Raw genomic sequence first — 23,564 nt, 5'->3', positions numbered from 1 at the left:
ATATTGATGAAGGTATATCAGGCTTAATGTCGAAGTTTGCAGATGACACAAAGGTTGGCAGGGTTGTTAATGACAGTAATGGCAGTGTGCTACTGCAACAGGATTTAGATAATTTGGGCAGATGGGCTAAGAAGTGGCAACTGAAGTTCAACCTTGACAAATGCAAAGTACTGCATATGGGTGGAAGTAACCCCAGAGAAACGTACCAACTGTGTGGTACTACACTTAAGGTGGTAGAAAATGAAAAAGACCTGGGAGTAATTGTGCAGTCAGATATGAAGTTTTCTGAGCAGTGCAGACAGGCTCTTAGGGCGGGTAATGGGGTTTTGTCAATGATATATAGGAATTTTGCTAGCAGGGAAAAGGAGGTGATTGTCCCTCTATATAAGGCAATGGTCAGGCCACGCCTTGAGTACTGCCTACAGGTCTGGAGGCCTCATTTTAGGAAGGATGTAGATTTGCTTGAGCGTGTACAGAGAAGAGCAACACGATTGGTGAGGGGAATGAAGGGATCCTCTTACCAAGAGAGGCTTAAGTTCTGCAAATTGCAGTGGCTGGAGACTAGGCACCTGCGCGGTGATCTGATTGAGGTCTATAAGGCCTTGAATGGGTTGAGCACGCTGAATTCTTATGGGATCCTTCCACTTGTTCAGATTACCAACCTACGGGGACATAAGTTCAAATTAAGAAAGGACAGATGTAGAATAGATGTGCGGAAATTTGCCTTTAGCCAGCGGGTGGTTAATTGCTGGAACAAACTTCCATCTGTCGTTGTGGAAGTTGATAGGTTAAATAAATTTAAGGAGGAACTGGACAGGCATTTGGAGGGAATGGTGTGATTTTTTTTTTTTTTTTTGGCTGATGCTGCATAAGCTCCAACACTTGCTTTCTTGCATCATGTGCCAATACTACTACTACTACTACTAAGGCGGAGTTGAACTTTCGTTCAGGTGCCGTCCTACATAAGATACTATACATGTGTACATCTAGGTTGAATTTCGATTCGTCAGAAAAGATGACGGTCTCTCATTGCTCTTTTGTTCACGAAACCTGCGTTTTAGCCCAAGCAAGTCGCTTCTTCCTCATTTTGGGTCAACAAAGGCTTCTTCTTGGGCCGATAGGCATGCAGATCACATTCCGAAAGCCGTATTTGGATAGTTCGTGCACTTGTTTCAACACCAGAGGTCATCTCAAAGTCCAGTTTTAGATCAGGAGCACTAACATGGCGAATAAGAAGGCATAGCCGTTTCAAATATCGATTTTGGGAAGGCGTAGTCACTCTCTTACAGCCTGATCCAGGTCTTCTCTTCACATCACCGGTTTCACGCTTTAATTTCGACACCCGGGATACCGTTGACTGGTGGCAGCCTATTTCATCAGCGATAGCACGCGTAGAAAGCCCTTCCTGGGACAGAGCAACAGCTACACTTTTTTCCTTGGTGTCAACTGAACGTATGGAGCCATGCTTACACATCTGCAAAACAGGATAGTAATGAGCGTGTATACCCTTCCAACGCCGTATTTATAGAAACGGCTGATGCAATACCATGCAATTACTGTCTGATGCAATACAAGTGTTATCTGATGCAATACCTTTGCTTTGCGACAAACAAAATGACTGTAATCAAGCAATATCTTATATTGCTTGATTACAGTCATGATGCTGTTTTTTTGTCCGCTACTGTATCATTATGCCAAGGGTTTCTAAGGTATTCTCTGTTAGAAACATCAACTAGAGAAAAGATCTGACTTCATTCACCAGCATTTAATTTTTCAAAGTGCTTTAGAATTTTAACTAACAACACCAGTTCATGTTTCTAGTTTTTTTGGTTCTTTTAAAACCAGTTCTCAACCAAATGCCATGTTACAGTACGTTCACTACATAGTAAACATAACATAACCTGAACAACACGTACTCTGTTTGCGCTGTTCATCTCAATTATTATTGGTTGCTTTCGTTATGTACAGATTTTTATAACAAATGTTTGGATATTGTAAGTTTGCAAATAATGAAATGCATGTCTTTTCTTTTAATATTTTAATAAACCTAAAATTTATTTAGAGACTTTATTAAGATGGCTCTTCAACCTTTCAAGAGGGACTAAGTTAGTTGGTCCCAAGCTGAAGTGTATAGTTCTCCCTCCCTGATATTCCCTCCCCTCAGGAAGGAGAAACATACCCTGGAACATTGTATGTTTCAAGGTCTTGGAACATACAATGGCCCAAGAACAGACAATGTATTTTGGATATCGTATGATTGACTTGTCCTAAGACAAATCAGGCTTGAGACATGCAGTTTACTGACAAGTAAGAGAAAAATATCATGGTCTTTGTTGCCTTAGTGATGAGTCTAAGCAATTCAACTTAATAAACCGCAGAGTCTCGATCAACACATCTTGGTTCTTTTATGGTATCGAATCAAAATCAGTTTTCCCCTTTGAAACTTAAGGTCACTGAGAGAAAAGCAATCCCGAACTTTAACAATTCCTAACACGTACCAAAGAACCTAGTGGACGATTTACTAAAATCTACGAATTATAACGATTTATTGTCGACCTTGCAAGCCGATATAATAATGCTCAGTCCCCCTGCCCTCTTTGTGTCACTGCCCTGTGTTTCTGCAGTTGATGGCATTCCGTAATTAGTGGGATTATGCTTGTCATTACACCAGCCCAGAAAAATAAAAATTGCATGCCAAGGGATGTAGATATAGATAAGATCCTCCAGCGAACTCCCTTCTACCTGTAATTCAGAGCAATCTGTTATACGTGTTAACTTCGACTGGCTGGTGTGCAATCGACCATTCTCAGACGTCGTGTGGCTATTATTTGGGTACAAAATGGCCCGTCAGTTACACTGCTTGATAATAGAAGCGAGTGAGCAGTTAATGACAGGCCAAGATTAGATACGTTTGGCCTCCGTATAGTGTGCGTTGCCAGGTTAGTGAAGATTGATGACAACGACCATGTTTAGCTGTATTACACAATCCGCTCTCACCCATCATCGTCCAGAGAATTGCCACGTGAATCGCAAGTATTCATTAATATAATGAACTACCTTTAATCGGTGTCCACCATCCCACTTGAAAACAGGAGGCAATGTTCTGCTCCTGTCCACAAAAATGACCCAAAGTGATGAATGATGCGCTTCTAAAAAGTGGAATAATTAATTTTATAAGAGAAAATCAGCGGGAAAATATTATAATAACACGATAAATATTCTGGTTGCAGCTGCGCAAACAGTTAATATTACACCGGCAGGCCGCAGTTGGAACAAAACAAAATTCAGTGTAAGCGAAAGTCGGTAAAAAAGGCACGCAGTGGCACTCATCGGTAGAAGGTACATTACTGGGGTACGGCACAAGTGAGATGTCATTGATAAACTCATAGATGCATCCTTTCGACAGATTTTTTTCAGAATTTTATGGAATATTTTGGTTTCTGGCCAATTTCTCAATTCCAAAACATATTTAAGAATAAAGGTAAAGTCATTCGGTTTCTCAGCTGCTCGCTCACACAGAGAGGAAATAGCCTAGGTTCGATTCCCGTCGCGGAAATTAATTATTGGTTATTTTGTACACTATGGTTGAATTAGCCGGTATCAAACGAGGGTACACATGGTTCCTCCTTCCCTGGAAACTCTTTCGGCCAATTACATGGAAATTGACCCCAGAGTACACAGGGAATACAGTTAAATATTTTTTGGTGGTTGCACAATGGGCAATTGTGGTCTGAGCTTAGAGTTTCTCCTCGCCAAACTGACTAACATAAATATTGTAGGGCAATAAACTCTTAAACGTTTTATTTTACTTATTTATTTTGTTATTATTTCGGGGGGGGGGGGATGGCTGTGTATCGATAGCCCAATTGGATCCATTTTCCTGATGAAGAACAGATATAGGATATAATTAAATAAAAACAAAATAGCATCATGGCCAGAAGATGCGATCCCAAAGCGCTATGAACTCCTGTGCTATAAGACAGTGGTTAAGGGAGAGCTCTCTCAAAGGTATACTGCTCTTTTAATTATAGAAGAGTGATTAAGGCTGTGTTGTGTGTAATAAAAAAAACTAACTTTAGGATGGTATGGTTTGGAAATGTATTATTAATTGATCTTGGACTTGGACGGGCCACACCGAGTGGAAAAGACCTGAGTTCCGCTCCTGTCGATGACGTGAGGAATTTTTATGGACTTTTTTTACAACGTGGCTGAGTTAGTCGGCCTCTGTCGAGGGTAACATGATTTTTTCTCCCGGAAACTCGGGTTTTTCGTCCAGCAAACAGAAAATCATCCTCAGAACACAGGCAATTTACAGACAATATACATGGAGCAATATGGCCTTAGTCCCCGATGCTCCTAAAATTCTGCAACAACAACAACAACAACTGGGACCGGAAGGGGGACATTAACTGTTAGAACAATTTCTGTTTAAATCTGGACATGGTGACAGTTGTGATGTGTGAAAATATCCATTTTCCTTTGCAACGTGCGGAACACTGCTTGAACAAAGTTTCCTCGCATGCGCACCTGTATTTATCTCACTGGGTGGAAATGGATGACTATATTCCTCAGTAGAGCACCATCAAAATTATTGAACGTGAAATCTCATGTGTTTTCTGAATTAGCTTATGAAGACAGCTCTAATCTGCCAATGAATACTGTTGATGTAGCTGTTAAAAAATTATGGACAGTGACAACCAGGCAAGCTCAGACTTGGTGTTTAAATAAAAAAAAAATAGTTTGGATATACTCGTGATCATAAAAAATGCACTACGATTCTATTAACAAAAAAAGCATATAAAGATGTTTCGAATATTGTAATTTTAAGAAATGTTAAGTGCAATAAGTCATCAGTGACAGTATAGTGGATTTGCCATTTATCACTCGTTTAGTTCGAATCCTGTCCGAGACTGGAAGACTTCTATAAGGCCACTTCAACCGTTTGGCTTGATTCTTTGGAAACTGCACAAAGACAATTAAGATTATGAAGCGTCGTACTTTCGTGTCTGTAAATTATTTGTATTCTCTGTTCTGTTGCTTGTTAATCCACAGAAAAAATTAACGATAAACTAAATGAACTGGTGCACTATGATCAGAGTAGGCGATTCGCTGAAAGGGGAAAAAAAATCATCAATAACAGCATGCGAGAAACTCCTACGTTGGGTTTGGCACATTTCATCCAGCAATGAGTGATGGCACAGATCAAAATAACTGATAGTTAATCTTAACCGAGTATCTCAGACTAAAGCAATTGACGGATTGCAGACTAAAGAAACCATGTTCTTGTGGTTCTCTCATTGGCAGGAATTAGGACCCTCACTAGCTTCATTTTCTGCCCATTTGTCGAGTGCCCGGCTGGACTGTCAGAGGGTATTCGGCTCGTTACAGTAGCACTTCGCCTTGAAGAAAGAGATGAACAAGTCAATGTTGTCCCAAGAATACTTGTGACTTACTTGTGGCCGCAGGAACCGCAACGAAGCGTCTTAGTTGATAATTAAATGTTTTTCATTGCAGCCACATTTCTAAATAATTTCATTGAATGTAATGACAGCTGAAGAGATAAGGGGTTACTCCCTGTCTCCCTGAGGGCAATAAATAAGCCGCGATCGTGTCAGATGGAAAGCCTTTTAGGCATTATCAAGGGAGGTGGGCTACAAGAGGGTATCGTTAGTGACGAGCTTCATTCCGGCCTTCATTTATCATCCCCAAAGGCTTTATCAGATGTTCAGCGTTGTCGATAGGATGGGACGAACATGACACTGTGGCAGCGTCGCCTAAGACGAATTTGTTGTGTCCGTCAGTGAATTAGCGATGGACATTTATTTTCGTCATCACGCAGAACAGACCTGCAGAAATTGTGGGTTGAAATGAAAACTTGCTTTCACCTGGACGTTTGCTGGTGGTGTTCAGTAATCCAGACGGACAGGATCAACGGCTTGTCGTCCATCTTGTGTGAATGCAAAGGTGGCCGATTAAGGCCATCGTTCTTCTGCATCGTTTTGTGTGACAGATAATATAATCATTGTAGTAATAAAGGGGTTTCTGCGTGTACTCTACTTTCACATGGATGTAAAGTCATCAATAATACGCCTCCAACAGCTACTCATGACAGGTAGGGTGTTCGGGGAAGCAATGGGTCACCGTATATCCTCTCTGTGTGCGTGGGTCATTTGGTCGCACCTTGAAGGTCTTCCTCCCTTCGTGGGGTCACGGTGATGTATAATTTGGTATTGCCATAATCGGTGTCTCATAGAAATTAAAGTACAATTAGAAATCCCCCAGATGTAGTCTTTTTGAATGCGACACGTTCATTGGCTGGAGTGTGCACGGAGTATTATGAACGGGATATCAATCAAGAAAATCCCCGCTTCGTAATATTTAGCTTCTGTAGTGTCGTGGAGATGTGTGCCCTCTGTTTGAAACTGTTTTCATGAATTACCTATTAGCGGACTAAAGGATTCATCACGAACAGATTTGTGAATTTTTTTTTCGAGTACTAAAAAAACTCATATATCATGTACTACATGATTTTCGGGTTAATGCACTCTGAGCAAAAACCAAAAGTGCGAGAACTTACGCAAGACCCAAACACATTCTCAATTTGTGGAGCGATTTCTTTTGTTCAAGATGGCCTTTAGTGCAATAGTGGCAGTTAGCCACTATTGTATTCAATGGATTGTTGTTGTTGGGTTTTAAAAGCATCGGAAACTAAGTCCATGTTGCTCTGTTTGCTTGACGAAAAATCCGAGTTTCCGGGGGGATAAACCATGCTACCCTCGCCTGAGACCAAATAACTCAGCCACGTTGTGAAAAAGACCCATAAAAATTTCTCTCGTTATCAATGGGATTCGACCTTAGGTCTTTTCCACCCGGTGTGGGGAGGATGGCGATCCTATCAACTGTGCTACCCACGAGGGCATACTCAAAGGGTTGATCGGCTGTCACGATTATAGTCTATACTCTAGATTGTTCCAATTGTGGGGATAAAATGCCATTCTGCAACAGTCACATGCTCTATGTACTGTAAGTGGAAATAAAAATTACAGCACAAGTTTGGAATGTCCTTAGCTGGTCGAAGTTTTTTACTCACTTTCTCGCTGGAATTGGAATGTCACCAAGTCAGTTGGTAAACTCTTGTTCTTTTAAAAATCATTTCACACAAATTCTATGCACTTGTAACGGGCACTGATGCTATCAGTTTGGCAATCAGATGCATACCGATTCATGATACGAGCTTTATCTGTTCCTTCTAGGAAAAAGCGGCCGAGAAAATTTGTTCAGAGTCCAGGAAAGCGACCCCTTGTCAGCAGAAATATTTTGAGAAATAGCTGGAAATCGTGTTAAAAAGGGAATTTTTTCGTGTTCATTGAAAAGTTTCTATAGTAAATGTTTTTTGTTAAAACGAAATCGTGTTTTATTAATTCGTATTGTGAAGAGATTACCTATACTGTTTACACGGAGCAAAAAAGTATTCGCTTCTGCTTTCAAACACAGAAGTATTATTTCAGCTCTTCTATATTCTATGGAACACACGTTTTAAGTTACATTACAAGCGAAAACTGCTTATTTCATTAAAAATCCTCCAGACAAACCTTGCTGGGCGCAGTGCCAGATCCCGTGTATATATTCGCCGACTCAAACACTGGGTGATTGTCCTATAGTCACCGAATTTAATTCACTGTTGGAACTATTCAATTAGCTCAGTGCTTATGCCAAATATTTTTATTTGTTACTGTCACCTCCAACAGTCTTGCAACAATCTAATCCGCTTAAAACTTAAATTTTGTAACAATACGAAAATCACTAATTGCAATTGTACCAATGCAATTAGCGATTGGCACCTTTGGCATAAGTTGTATCTATATTTTTCTGTTGTTCTAATTAACAAAAATAAAAAATTATTCTGCACGTTGATTCGGCTCAGTAGCATTTTCCCTAAAGAAAGCCATTTACATCCTTTTACTATTGTTAATAATAATTCATGCTGCAACACTCCCATGTTTCGATTATGTGAAGGATCGCGCACTAAAATATCCAAGCTTTTAATGACTGCCAAAGTCCAAGCTGTACTCATTATTGGGTCCTAAACTGATTTTTTCTAATTTACAAGCTGCTGAAGCACCCTGCAGCTGCATTCCAGGAAATTTACAACTACTGTTGTCCTTGTTTGGATGGCAGATGGCATGAAATTCGGCAACATGCATCATAAAGCTATAGACACCATGACGGAAGAAGTGCACACAAGTAAACCGAGAAGCGTCTCAGCTCGTTTACAAGCGTGTGCAGGGTTACGTGGGAAATCTCCCAGAGCACGCGAGGTTTCTTTTTGTATGTGTGTGTGTGTGTCTGTGGCAATAGAACAATAATCACTTTTATAAAAGCATGATTTGAATAACATTTTGATATACAGTGCAGTGGAGAAAGAACTCTTCCAATTGTGAGCCACAGGCAGGAAGAGGGAAGGAGACTGAAGGCCCAACCTGTTCTAAAAGAAGCACAAAAGGAAAACTGGAAATGTATAGGCTAAAAATTGGATAGGCTGATATGCAGTCTGAGCGCTTCTGACTGTAATACTGTAATTATAGGAGACAATGTAGTGAAACAAAGATTTTACCTTTCCCTAAATTAAGTGGAGATTGGTAATCTCTCGTTTAAGTTAGCGGAAGTAACATGTTCCTGTCTAATAATCTCTTATCATGCATTTCAGATTTATATGTGGCACCGAGCCCGAACAAAAACAGTCGCACACTGCATGTCTGTTGTAAAAATGTAGTTTTGTTCTTAATTAAAGTACAAAGCAATTAAAAAAGCAATATAGTAGTGGATTTTATGGAAAAGCATTTACTAGTAAGAATGCAGGCGCTAAAACATGCATTATACTTAGAACAAACCTTGACCTGTCACTTTTCCCATCTTCATTATCAGATTGTTGTGAATGACAGAATATAATTTAGTATTACATGTGTTGTCCAAGAGAGAGAGAGAGAGAGATAGAGAGTAAGGATGCCATCATTGTTTAGAGTACTTAGCCCAGTCAAACTCTTAACCCACCTCATCAGATCTCTTCGCATATTCCTAGTTTTGCAGACACTGCAATTTTCAGAATTGAAGCCCTTCTTGGTAAGAGTACCTTTTGTTTCTTGAATACCCTCACTAATATCGTTGTCCTTCTCTGCGCCCTTTCCAACAGATGCACATCTTTCTTAAAATGAGGCCTCCAGAATGTATGGAGTGCTCAGGTTGTGGCCTAAGACGAATTTGTTGTGTCCGTCAGTGAATTAGCGATGGACATTTATTTTCGTCATCGCGCAGAACAGACCTGCAGAAATTGTGGGTTGAAATGAAAACTTGCTTGTCGTATACAATGGGATAATCATCTCCTTGTCCTTAATGTAAAAATTCCTATTTATCAATGACAGAACAACCTCATGTTGTTGCTGTTGGTGTTGTAAGGTTTTCAGCAACTTAGAACATATTGCGCAATATATATAATTTGTCTGCAAATTGCGTGTGTTTTATGGTCGATTTGCGATTTGCTGGACGGAAAACACGAGTTTCCTCTTACTAGTCAGTCTGTCTTAGTCGGTCTCACCTGAGACCGACTAACTCAGCCAAGATGTTAAAAAGACCAATAAAAATTCTTCACGTCATTGACGAGATTCCTGAAAATTTCAGGAAATCCAGAAAATTTACTAGGATTGCTGCTGGAATTTTTAGAAAACACATAAAAAGAAAGATTGTTTCAAGTAGAAGTAGAAGAAATACATAAACGTGAGAGAGGTTTCAGGGAATTTGAAGTTGAACTGAATGGATGCTATGATTAGGCGACGCACGTAATCAGGTTTTGAAGAAAGAGATGGAATTAGAAATACTAATTTAGAATAACAGTGCACATGGAAATATGTGTAGAAGACGGATACAGTAGAAATTGAACGTCCGTATGAAAGGGAATGTAATGAGTTTGTGAGGAATCATTTAAGGATTTTTAGAGATGTTTTGAGAGCAGTATTCCCACAAAAAGAAAGAATAGGTTATTTCAAATAATTAAATGTGTTCGTATCTAGAATTTTGGACATTATCGAAAGTCAGCATAGGCGAAATAGCTTTATGGAGAGTTACTGGGACAGTATTGAATTTTAGGATTAAAGTTAACTAGATTGTTGACGTCCTCTCCCAATCTTTTCCACTGGATTGTAATCTGGGGCTCCGTGTTTAATGGATGTGGACACTGAAGTTAGGCGGCTCATTTCGTGTTTATCGCGGATCAATCACGTACTCAGTATGTGCTTTCAATTTCTTTCTTTCTTTTTTTTTTTGGACTGCAGCAGTCCACTCGGTAAATAGTTAATTCTCCTAATTATTTGCTTTTAAAAATATTTTTGGAAACGTGTACTTGGCTAGGGATTGGGTTATTTTCTGTGCATATTGTTTTCTCGAAGCGTGCCAAACGGCACTGTACCTGCATTAAAGTTATTACCCATATAAGATCATTTCACAATATAGGGAGAATACAAGAACATCACCGTATTTAACAGTCATCACCCGAGCTTGAACCACGGTCAACTCAAAGTTATAATTTATCAAAATCTATATTAATGTTTCCTGGTACCGATGTAATATTTTCTATTTGCTCACTTAATGGTTTTTTCCCGGCTAAAAGCCGAACTGTATTAAAACTTTTCCAGTTTCTGATTTCCAAAAATTTATGTCTACTATAAAAAAATTGTGAAAAAAAAGTGACGCAAAGCAGCATTTAACATCAGTTTTAAAAACAATTGGAGTAATATATCATCAAATCCAAGGTAGGCTTACGAGTATTAAGATTATCAAAATTATTTTCTCTTTGCGAATAAAGTCCAAATGTATGCGTAGGATGTGTTCAGCATGATCAAAGATTTTCTGAGTTCATTACTTGTTATATATTCCGTTGAGCGTTATGAGTTGGAAATATTCGATCTCCACACTGTTGCTTTGACTTTGACCACATCACTCATTCATCTTTTTTGAAATTTGTATTTAATCTATTCACGCTACGAATTAATATAAGAAAAGCTTACTTTTAAAACAACAAAAAAGTTGCCGCCCACAAAATGGTAACTAGTTTTATTTCATTTGTAGAACAATCATCTTTTGTAACCCGTTCTTTGAAATCCAAATTCTTTTCTTCGCTGGTGTCTCCTCAGCACAAACATAACAGCGAGATGTCGATCATCCTAACCATTGAAGGAAAATGGGCAGGTAGTGGGCCCTATGCGTGGCACATGCCGGTTAAAATATTTTGAACAACATGCACAACGCACTAATAAAGACAATATAGCAAATTTAATTAATTTTCAACTAAGGAGAACACAGACACGGACTTTTATTTTCATAAACGCATGCAGTACGCTGGATGTACAATATTATTATTATTAGTCCCTTAAAACTGATGTTATTAAAGAGAGAGATATTAATGGCATCAATTTTGCGAAAGAACAGTGGACATGGAAATCAACAACTTCGAACGCTACAAAAACGAGGGCTCAAAATTGGTGATCTGAACAAATTGATTACTCGAACTAGTTAATCCTCATTTAGGCAAGCCGTGGTCCAGTGGTTAGCGTGCGCGGCCAAGGGTAAGGAGGTTGCAGGCTAAAGCCCTACGCTCGTGCGAAAAATGTACATATTTTAAACTGTGGACCCGGAATTTGTAAACTCGTCTGGCTTCGGCCGTTTCGGGATAGACGGAAGTGTATTTACTATTAGTTCCAGTAGACGATGTCCCATTGTAGTTCTGAAACACAAATAATTCGTAAGACCCCTGGAGGAAGCTGGTCTGTGAATAGAGGTAGACATTATGGAAATGGTTCCAAAAGTTCAAATTTTCATATCACGCCTGCATAACAAGTAGCTCCGCCTTGCGATAAACCTGTAGGTAGCATTCCTGACCATGTTCAGCCGAAAAGGAATGAAGATAATCGCCAATAATATATGGGACGCGTGTAGTACGAACACAACGTTTCAACAGCTCCAGTCCTTGTGATTATAATGAAATGCGGGAGATAATGACTCTGTACATTTTCCTCCCTCTTTGGTACACAGTTCACACGTCACTATTGAAAGCAAACGTGGCCTAATCAGAGAAGTTAAGTTAACGTAAAGAAATAAATTTTCTATACAGTATTAATGCTCCACTTGACAAAGACGACATTTTGCAACAAAATAGCTTATTTTTCTGTATGCCATAATAATAGTGTCAGTCATCAAGTTACCCAAATTTCTTTTTATAACTACGTTTTGTAGATATCACTATAAAACATAGTACAGTAACTATTAACAAACAGTAACTATTCTAACAACATAATTAAGTTTAAATATATGTTGAGAATAATTTGAATTTACTCGTTACTTGTGCAACATGAGCGAGTAAAGTAATGTTGCCCTGATCGTACTAATGATCAGTGCAACATTGATTATGTTGGACAAAGGTTTCCGTTTAATACACTACATAAACCCAAGATCAGAGACTCATATTTAAAGGACATTTTGTTCAACCTAATTAATGTTGTATTACTTTCTAAGCTCGACCAAATTTGGCGAAAAAGTTTCTTTTCTAAGATAAGCCTCTTTTAGATCCACTGCTGTAATAAATTAATGTTTGCCTTATACAAATTTCATTGATTATCATTAGCCATAGTTATTAGTGGCGTAGAGGGAATTTTTAAAATGATAAAACAAAGGGATAACCCACTGGCTTTGGGCATCTGTGAAATTTTTGTTAGATAAAGCACTTTATAGTTATCGTGATCAAAACAGGTTAAAATGTACGAATCATAAATCGATTTATACAGTTGCATCGTTTTGCTCTGATTCATATGCAATAAATGCTTCTGGAAATGTAATTCGTAAGTAAAACTGATACGAGATATAAGAGGTAGAAATTATGCTTCTTTCATTTAAAAATGCGGTACAAAGTTTGTTTTCAGAATTGCATTAATTTATTGGAAATCTTTGTCGACTCTTCGCAGAAGACATTCCATCCAACAGATCCTCTTGATTTTCATTGGTTGGGACAGAATGCATTTCTGTATTCTTGAACACAAGTTCATTTGAAACTTAAAATGCTTAATTTTGCTGTTATCTTCTTTTCTATAGGAACAAGCTGGATACTTCGTCCATCATTTCCATTGTCGAAATGCTATTAACCATCTTTTTTTGTAAAAAAGACCGAGATATTTTTGTGATAACTCTCGAAGAGCTTTATATGGAAAAGTCTTGAAATATGTTAATTCCTCATTGATTGGTAGCAGAGATGGAGGGAGGGGTCCTTTATTATGAATTATAATAAGAAATCTCCGAGAACCAAAGTAGACCAGTTGGAACCTGAACTACTCCACATGTTTTACTCACTAGGAACGTGGACTACTCCATGTATTTCTAATAAATGAAATATAAAAAGACATTGCCGTAGTGTTGCCATAAAAAAACACAAAAAAAAAAAAACACCAACGTTTACCAAGCCTAATTGACAGGAGTAAAATTCCTACACTTGGTACTGCCTCCTTGTCATTTACTAAATAAGTATAAACGTTTCTAAAAGAAAAAAAAATAATAATAGAACTGTTGTTTAACCATTAGTTGAAGTAAGTTCTTATTTTTCTCATTAGGTCACTGTTCCATTTATCAACATCCTTGTTTAATCTCCATTAAAAAAATGTGAGTTTCTGTTTACACTTGGAAGGAATGATTTTTTTGGTTAATTTTATTTGAATCTTTGTGGCAATGATTATAGGTTTATTTCAGGTAAATCCATGATCATTTTAAAATCCATTTTGAGTTCTATATATAGTTGGAAAAGAAAAGTATCGAACGTAGGAAAAAGGCCTTGTTTAACATTCCTTGAATGGCTGCTGTCGATATTATCAATGTCTAATCTGTATGAGGAGTTCAATTCAATAAACAAGAACTCGTTGTCGCTTTCTGATTGACAGTATGCCAAAGATTTTTGAATGTTCAAAATATTTGGCATACTGTCAATCATTGAAAATACTGTGATCGTTGAAAGCATGGCAGAAAATAATGGCTAACGAGAACACCTAATATAGTATATTTAATCATCATAAATTATAATAAAAATAACGAATTCAGAGTACTGTCAATCTCGTGATTTTGGAAATTTAATATATAAAATGCTTGAATCTTAAAAGAAATGACCAAATTAAGCGCTTCTATATTATTGCTCTGTTAAAAATTTATCTCTAGGACTCTAAGCCAAATCTAAAATTCCTAAAAAAACAGAAACAAAACAGAGGAGTCTCCTCTGGTTGAAAAAATAATGATCAGTTCTCCATATTTATAAACCAACGGATCTTTTTGCTATTTTCAGACGAGATACAGAGAGATCCCTTTATAAACATGTAAATAAATTTCTTCTGATGTATCTTTTATTCCATTTATTCTTTCTTGGGCAAGTTGGTACCATACACTGTCAACTTGATGTATAAACTGAAATAAATATGGAATTTTCTGTTAACTCTCCTTTGACAGTATGTATGTGATACAGCGGTACGCATATATGCAATTTCTAAACAGTACTCGTGACTTCTTCGATCACAGTCATTGTTCTCTTTGGGATTTTAAAAATACCCGGATCATAATCGTCCCCATCGTCTTCTGTGTAGGTGGGATTTCGGGGTTGATAAAACCTGTTAGCCTTGGTTAGGTTCTCTCGTAGATTATTTTCAAATTCACTAATCATCAGAAATTTCTCTTCTTTATTGCACGAAGTTATGCAGTCCAAATCGCACCACTCTTCCAACACTCGAAGATCACCCATGTCCATCAACCCTTCTTCCGAAATGCAGGTCAGGAACTCGGGTCGTTTATCATTGTCGGACATGTTGGCAGTGGCTGGCAGGGGAATTTCTTTAGTAGATCTTGTTAAAGCTGGCGATCTTTTGGGGGTTAAGGGATTACCACATCGGCATAAATTACCATCAATGATTTCTTCGGCTGGCGGAGGCGTAGACGACATAGCTACATCGCATGAAGAGCAAGTACCTCTTCCTGTTTCTTCCCTCGTATCTTGATGGCAGAGGCCAACCAGGAAAAGGACTACAGCACCTACAAAGGCACAAGCTGACGAGAAGAAAAATCCCATTTTTGGTCCTCGACTGTTATTTATGTATCCTAGGGAAAAAAAAAAAAAACATACAACAGATTAGATATATTCATTTCCAAAAGACATATTTATCTTATAGAATTAGTTAACATACGATAAAAATCTTTGAAGGTGGGGTAAGTCATTTGACCTTCATGTAATAAGTAATTTCATGTTGTACAGGGTGTTCCAAAATTATGTGGCTGAGATGTAACAAAAGATCCAAAATAAGAAAATTAAAGTAATATAAACATCGAAGGAATGTGCAACTTCTTACATATTTCTGGTTGATTACTGAGCTGCGGCCGTTTGAATCTTAAAAAAATGACTATGTAGTTCTGAATGGTAAAAAAATATTAAAAAATAAGAATAAGCAGACGGTTATCTAGTAAAATTTTTATTCACGTTAGTACGCGTCTGCTTATTTTTACATTATGTTATTATTTGTCATTATATATGGTATTTATTATTTTATTTATTTGAATAGTTTAATACCCGACAGTAGCCTAGTATAAACAGGCGTATACTTGTCGACAATATTCACAAGTAAGAAGGATTACATGACCAAAGGGCATTGAGTGGGAAGGGGAAAGAGGGCAGGTGTGGTGATAACAATGAGGAACAAAAGATTTACTGCTTAAGATGCACCTTCTAATGTTTAACGTGTTCAGAAGTGCGAGATATCATTATTGTAATGAGTCAATTAGCCTTTGCGCGATAAACAGCAGTGTCTTAATGACCTTTGTAGTGGAGATAAATGAATTGTCAGCTAATGGACCGCGTCTGTGTTCACTAGATTACTGGAACCTATTTGGCAAGGTGAACATGAGGGACATCTGGCTGTACATATTGAGAACGAATGTCAAATGCATAATGATATAGAGCATTTAGTCCTACAACATACACACTGCAACAAAACACGGATTGTTTAAATATGCATGTCTGAAAGTCCGATAAATTCGCGTAATCAAGTTACTCTGCCATGCTACACAAACATTTCAGGTTAAAGGAATTAATATCAAATTCCTTCCCCCCCCACCGTCATCAGTTTCAAACACACTATTGCCTATTACTAAAGCTGAATAACTTTACCTTGACATCAACGTTGCTACCGTTGCTTGATGGCAAGACAGAAATTCCAGTCCCAGGTTTATTATGAATTTCATTAGACGGCAGGTCGGTTTACTCCTTCGATCCAGCCAGAAGTATGCCAAAAACTGCCAAAGAATAACTGGAACTTAGAAAGAAAAGAACTGCCTTTTTATTAAGCAGTTTTTAATTGTACTTTAATGCCAGACTTAAAACTTTTGTCTTTGGTATTGCTATTTTGATATTGTTATAAAATATTACAATACCAAAGTATTTCTTTCTTTATATGCGCAGTTCAGAGAAAACTGAATATATTTCGCGCATTGTTGTCTAAGCTTGTATGCGTACTGAGAATGAGCATAAAATAACTTCCCGCTCTGAATTTATTTTGTAAAATTTGTTTGGGGCAAAGTATCCATAGCTCAATTCGATAATGATCAACTTCATTTTAATTATCAATGCTGGTTAAGAAACAAAATTATTCAGAGATTGTTGGTCTATTATTTCTAGGGCTGTAATATATACACTTCCTATTCTTTAAAATTTTGTTTTCACGATTGCAATCACTCAACAGAAAAGAGGAAAACAATTTTCATAATAGCAGATGATTAGGATAACGCTCTGTTAAATTGTTACAGTCATTTCAGTAATTTAAAGGCGACCCTATGTAAAATTTGTGACTCATGGTCTGTTACATAATGATTAGCCCACAGAAAGAAAGTTTAATTTGTCATGAGAAGCTGTTTTATGCTCACTCTTTTCTTTTTGCTTAAATGTACACTTCGTACTTCTTAGAGTAGCAAGTCAACTGTTTCTATGGTGTTTCTAAGAGAAATTTAATAAATAACGTCATTAGGGTCATTAAGGGTGACACGAGTAATTACAGACCAGTTAGTTTAACTTCTGTTCCGGGTGAAATAATGGAGTCGCTGGTTAAAGATGCATTGCATGATCATCTAGACAAGACTGCAGCAATAATTCAGACACAGCATGGGTTTGTTAAGGGAAAGTCTTGTCTGACAAATTTGATAGGATATTATGATGTGGTTACAAAGGAACTGGATGCAAAAAACAATTTTGATATCATATATTTGGATTTCAGGAAAGCTTTTGACACTGTTGCGCATGGGAAGACTATTGTACAAATTGGAGCAGAATGGTATTAAGGGTAAGTTGCTACAATGGATAAAAGGATGGTTAAGTGCGAGAAGACAGAGGGTGGTAATCAATGGGTGCTGCTCTTCTTGGACTAATGTTATTAGTGGAGTCCCACAGGGTTCGGTGTTAGGCCCACTGTTGTTTTGTATATTTATCAATGATATTGATGAAGGTATATCAGGCTTAATGTCGAAGTTTGCAGATGATACAAAGGTTGGCAGGGTTGTTAATGACAGTAATGGCAGTGTGCTACTGCAACAGGATCTAGATAATTTGGGCAGATGAGCTAAGAAGTGGCAACTGAAGTTTAACCTTGACAAATGCAAAGTCCTGCATATGGGTAGAAATAACCCCAGAGAAACTTACCAACTGTGTGGTACTACACTTAAGGTGGTAGAAAATGAAAAAGACCTGGGAGTAATTGTGCAGTCAGATATGAAGTTCTCTGAGCAATGTAGACAGGCTGCCAGGGCAGGTCATGGGGTTTTGTCAATGATATATAGGAATTTTGCTAGCAGGGAAAAGGAGGTGATTATCCCTCTGTATAAGGCAATGGTCAGGCCACCCCTTGAGTACTGCATACAGGTCTGGAGACCTCATTTTAGGAAGGATGTAGATTTACTTGAACCGGTACAGAGAAGGGCAACAAGATTGGTGAGGGAAATGAAGGGATCCTCTTACCAAGAGAGGCTTAAGTTCTGCAAATTGCAGTGGCTGGAGACTAGGCACCTGCGCGGTGATCTGATTGAGGTATATAAGGCCTTGAATGGGTTGAGCACGCTGAATTCTGATGGGATCCTTCCACTTGTTCAGATTACGAACCTAAGGGGGCATAAATTCAAATTAAGAAAAGACAGATGCAGAATAGATGTGCGGAAATTTGCCTTTAGCCAGCGGGTGGTTAATTGCTGGAACAAACTTCCATCTGTCGTTGTGGAAGTTGATAGGTTGAATAAATTTAAGGAGGAACTGGACAGGTATTTGGAGGGAATGGTGTAATTTTTTTTTTTTTTTTTTTGGCTGATGCTGCATAAGCTCATACATTTGCTTTCTTGCATCACATGCCACTACTACTACTAGTACTTATAAGGAACAAAACTTCTGAAACTAAAATCTTACAAATATTTTACACAAATTTTTATTTCCGATGTTCTTAAGATAGTACATCCAGTTAACGCAAGGATAAAATCGGGAAATATCTGAATAACTTTCTTCACGAATCTAAACCTTTCTAATCTGCTCTTGAATTTTCTCTTCATGTAGAAGAGAAAATTCAAGAGCACGCTGCAACTTTAATTGTTTGAAGCACGAGGTTCAAATGTGAAGAGGGAACGAGAGAAAGAAAAAGAGGGGAAAAATGAATGGAGTTGGAGGGGGGGAAAGCTTTGACTTCTTTGTGTAATTAAATAAAATATGAATCGTAGTTGCTACTAATTATCTAACGTTTTTTTTTTCTCATCCCCATAACACGAAGTGATCTTTCTTATTAAAGAGTAGCGTGTTACGGTTGACTGCGACATCCCTGACGAGTGATCAAAAGTCACTCTGACTGACACTAGCCACGGGCAAATCTTTTTTTGCGATTGCCCTTGGGCTACGTCTGACAACCCAAATCTGCACTCCTGTGTGGAACAAGCGTGTTTTTCACAGAATTAGGTAACGACAAGACCACCCAGCAGGACTGAACTCTTCATTTAACATCAATTGGTTGTTTTTCTATCCTTATTTTTCAATTTTTTTTTTTTCTATGGGCCCAAATTGCCTAGTAAAATAAAAACATTTTTCATTGTTACTGTTTGGTGCTTGGATAGTTATTAACCAAGAGGATTTATTATTATTTTGTTAAAACTTTCTCTAGTCATGAATTTATTGGCAGCTTAAGATATCCTGGTTCTACTAACTTAAGGAATTCTTCACTTTGCACATTAATATTTAAGCAGTTGTTTTTTATGCTGTTAATAAGACAAGTTTTCATGGTCTGATTCCAAACTTAATCATCTTTTCTTTCTTTTTTTTTTTTTTTAAATCACCGCCACAAAGCAAAACATCAGATAACACGTTCAAATAGCTCTTGCTGTGTGTTTAAGAAAGAGAATTTGATGTAATGAGAGTTTACAAAAGAAAAAAAAAGTATACCTGCATTGCGAATATCTCATGCATTGCTGAAACTAGATACTAGATACAAATCGCCTATTTCTTACACAATACAGTAAATCCGTCATAACCATCTAGGATACACCAATCTCAAACGACTCCCATAAAGATCTTGATATTTATTCGACAATAATCTCTCTTTTACCAACCTGAATATTCTTCTTTCTCAGAAAATCGAAAATCATCACTCAGGAAACCTCATCCATCCGGAACAAATCTCAGTTATCAAAAATCATGTTCAGAAAGTGCATAAGCACATATCTCATTTTTACCTAACTGAAATTGTGTCTAGAGCGACACATTGGAAAAAATTTCTAGCCCTTTAAGTATTTGATCCTCAGATACCTTAAATATTAAAATGGGAAATCCTTTCACAATATCAGGACCCAGATGTATAAAAAGCAGAATATTAAACCCTTACATCTCCAGCTAAAGGAGTATTACACTCTTTGCTAAACTCATTGCAACGCTGAGTCACATGATCTCACAACAGTAATCAGTACAGCACCACCTAAGGAGATCAATTAAGAAGCAAGCATCTCTATACATCTAAGCTTAACACAGGCCTCGCAAATTGGACAGACAATTTCGTGACAGTATGTTACAGTTGATCAACTACCAGAATATCAGCGATGTATATTCAATGAAGCCTACAGAAAAGAAATTGGCAAGCAGCTGTTTTCCACCTCAGTGCCTTCTTAATAATAGCCTAAACAACAAAATTCAACCAAAACAATGGAGTCATATTATAACTAGTTTAACCTTCCACAGAAGGCATATTTCTTTGCCAGAACTTTCGCTCATCAGTAATCGAATGTATCTATGGCAGCAACTACAGCTTGGACAGGATGCTCCTTTCTCCTGGTCAAGACAAGCCATAATCAGTTCAAATTGATCAGTTGAAAGCGGACTACTGCACGTATCATATTTATTTTCACAAGTGTGCTCGCTCATAGTGTTTCCTGCCTGACATGTCATCGTTTTCAAAGTGTTTTGTAGGTTAGAAAATAATAAAAATATTCCTGTACCAAATTCAGTTTTTTGCTTTCTGTCGCTAGCCATAAGACCATGATGTAAGACCTATAAGCCATAAGACCTATATTGATGGCAATAAAAGTTAGTTTTTTTTTTTTTCCATTTTGATTTTGTAGATATCACCCGTCATGCAACGATACTGGACTAGTATCACGTGTCATACAGTAGTATAAAACTTTATCTGTGGTGTTTTTCGCTTCATTGGTAGTTACTTGAATTTATATATTATTTGCATCTTCAATAACGCACAAATTCTACTGAGGATAGTTGGATACTGAGGATAGTGTATAAAATTCATAATTCAGTAGAATTTATACATTACTGAGGATATATTTACTGTATTTGTGACACAAGTAACTTTTTATTTATTCTGTACAATCTCATCACATTAAATTGTTTTTCTCTAGCAAGCAAGGACTTTCTTTCCCTTAGTTCAGCGCTTTAAACTGCTGAATTTTCGGGTTGCTAATAGCATGCAGGGAAACCATAAAAACACTAATTTATAACCGTTTAAAACACAACGAACTTCAAAAACGTTTTCCTTATTCAGTTTCTGTCGTTTGTATATACAATCTGCTTTCATGTTTAAATGAATAATTTAGGTTTATCATTTGAAAAATAGCAGGCAGTTAAAAGCTGTAATAGTATATGAAGTTTCCACTTTTAATATCCATAGATGGCAGCACCGTAGGAAGCACGATGGGGGGGACCTATCAGTTGTGATCCTCCACGTTTAATGATCTGTAACATGTCTGCAGTGCAATTAATATGTTTTATGAATTAATTTTCAAACGTCGTTATTAATACTCAAAATAAGCCCTTTAAACAGATAGTTAAAGAGCTCGATACAATTTTAATGCCTTAATAAAATTTAAAAAAAAAAAGGAAAATGCCTTACCCGTAACAGGAATCCCTAGTAAGGCAGGAAGAAACTGAGACCATTGGACAAATCCCCACGCTCGGCCAAAATTTCTGGGTCTCACCTTCTCAAACACAAACATTTTGAGTGAATAGTGAAAGCCACCACAAAATATTCCATAGAGCCACACCGAGAGGACGTATCCATGGTAACCGTGCACCGCACAAAAAGACAAAATGGCAACACCGACCCCGAACATCGCAGCTTGACAGAGGTACTGACGTGCTATCAAACACTGGGCATTCTTCTTCAGTACTAGAAACCCGAACACACAGCAACCAAGGACGAAGGCGAGTCCAAGAAAAGTCTGTAGTAAAATGACCGAGATGTTTCCAAGACCTTCTTCCTCAGCGATATATACCTGTAACAGAAATTGAGCACTGAAGTTTCTATTTGCATCAATATTCGTAGTTATTAACATCGTACTGGTTTAAAAGGTCGTGAATTGTTCATATTAGACCGAAACTGCGTACCGTGTACTGTCTGCTTGTGCATTAATTGCTTTCTGCGCTTGTAATTCGGTACAATTAAATTTAGCCGCCAAAAGACATTATCCATCAAGGGACATGGCAGAAACGTGTTAATAGCTAAACAGAGGTTCGGCTGTTTTATGGACTGATTACCAGAGGGCGTGATGGAGTTCTACATCCAGCAACCATGTGCCAACTCTTTTCATTGTTTGTAGCTAATTGTATGGAGATCATAACCTGCAGATAGTCATATCGATAAAACTGCCTTCAACAGACTCTACGCTTCCTTATCAGAGATGTCTGTGACCAGGGTGTGCTTATTAAAGTGACCGAATCACGGACGTGACTAGTGCTACATAAGGGGGTTCCGCCTTCAGCCGATTAATCATAATGTTCAGCAAAGAGAAAAATAACAGGTAACTTCTTTGATCAACACTAACCATTCCATTATTCTAACAGCGGCCTTTCTGTTTTATCAGCAGATCTGATTTATTTGACACTATAAGTGGTCGAGTGGGTTTATCAAGTTAGATGATGAGAATGGGCAGAGGAAAAGAAAAAAAGGAAAAATTAGAGACAACTAAGACAGATATAATTTAATGATTTCGAGGTAGATTTGGATGCCGACACAGCGGAATCAGTCTTGGATAGTTAATGCGTTGGGTGACATTGAGATTAAGCTCTACAGGATGTGGGAAAAAAAAAAAAAAACAACCTAAAGCAACAATTAAACAGATATGAATGGTTAATTGAAGATATATAGATATATGTAGTTTCTCAGAAGAAGTTCTTTGGATTCAGTATATATTTTAACTAATTAGGTATAATACAGTATAATATAACAGTAATTACAGTAATCGGTTTTCTGTGGCTACCGTGTCGCATAAGGGGAATTCTTAACTGCCTGGCGTATTTGGTCTTATATTCCACGCTGATCAGAAAGTTAGGATCGTGCTTAATTTTTCTATACACTGTGTACGAGGTCAGTTTTCCTGATGGCGAGATGAATAAAAAAATTCTTTGGAAAATCCCAGCACCCCTCCCTGAAATTTTAGTTCCTTGAATCTTCAAATCCAGTTGTTTTCAAATACAAGTTTTTAACTTGTTTTTTAAAAAATCAAGTTTTCAAAATTTTAAATAAAATTTGAAAATCAATACTATTGAATTATTGGTTATAAGGGAATAGTAACAGTGTTTATTAAATTGATAGGTGATAGTTTGCCGCACCTAATTTTTGACCAAAAGTAAGTTATCTAGTCAGTAGGCCCCACTGTTTATCCTATTACTGGTTATCATGTTGAGAGAGAGAGAGAGAGAGAGAGAGAGAGAGAGAGAGAGTAGTAGATAGCAGTGATTTGTATCTTTCCCATCTTCAGTGGTTATCAGTTCAGCTTTTGAAGAGAGGTGTATTGGCCGTGCTCTGAATCAACGTTCCAGTTTATCTCAAAGATGTTAAATCTGATTCAGGTCTGGAGTCCAGGACTGCCGGGCGAGTTTCTGCTGCACCTCGTTTTTCTCAAACCCTCTCGATGTGGGACGGGATATTATTGTGGTGAAACATGGAAGGCCATCTCCATAGAACTGCGCAGTGTACGGAATT

The 23,564-nt window shown here is 37.6% G+C and overlaps 1 protein-coding gene across 1 annotated transcript in view; it reads right to left on the bottom strand.

The window, feature by feature from the left end:
- Nucleotides 1-14,523: 14,523 nt before the first annotated feature.
- The window catches only part of LOC150081471 (monocarboxylate transporter 10-like), a 120,301-nt gene continuing 111,260 nt past the window's right edge, over nucleotides 14,524-23,564 (bottom strand). Inside the window, exons 4-5 of the mRNA XM_090379320.1 lie at nucleotides 21,474-21,855; nucleotides 14,524-15,168 (exon numbers count right to left, since the gene is read on the bottom strand). Of these exons, the coding sequence (XP_090235446.1) occupies nucleotides 14,564-15,168; nucleotides 21,474-21,855 (987 nt within the window). The 3' untranslated portion in view covers nucleotides 14,524-14,563. The remainder of the gene's footprint in view (nucleotides 15,169-21,473; nucleotides 21,856-23,564) is intronic.

This window comes from Mastigoproctus giganteus, chromosome 8, assembly GCF_048544385.1.
Source record: "Mastigoproctus giganteus isolate SK-2022 chromosome 8, ASM4854438v1, whole genome shotgun sequence".
Taxonomy (NCBI): Eukaryota; Metazoa; Arthropoda; class Arachnida; order Uropygi; family Thelyphonidae; genus Mastigoproctus; species Mastigoproctus giganteus.
This window is presented reverse-complemented; position numbering and strand designations above follow the sequence as displayed.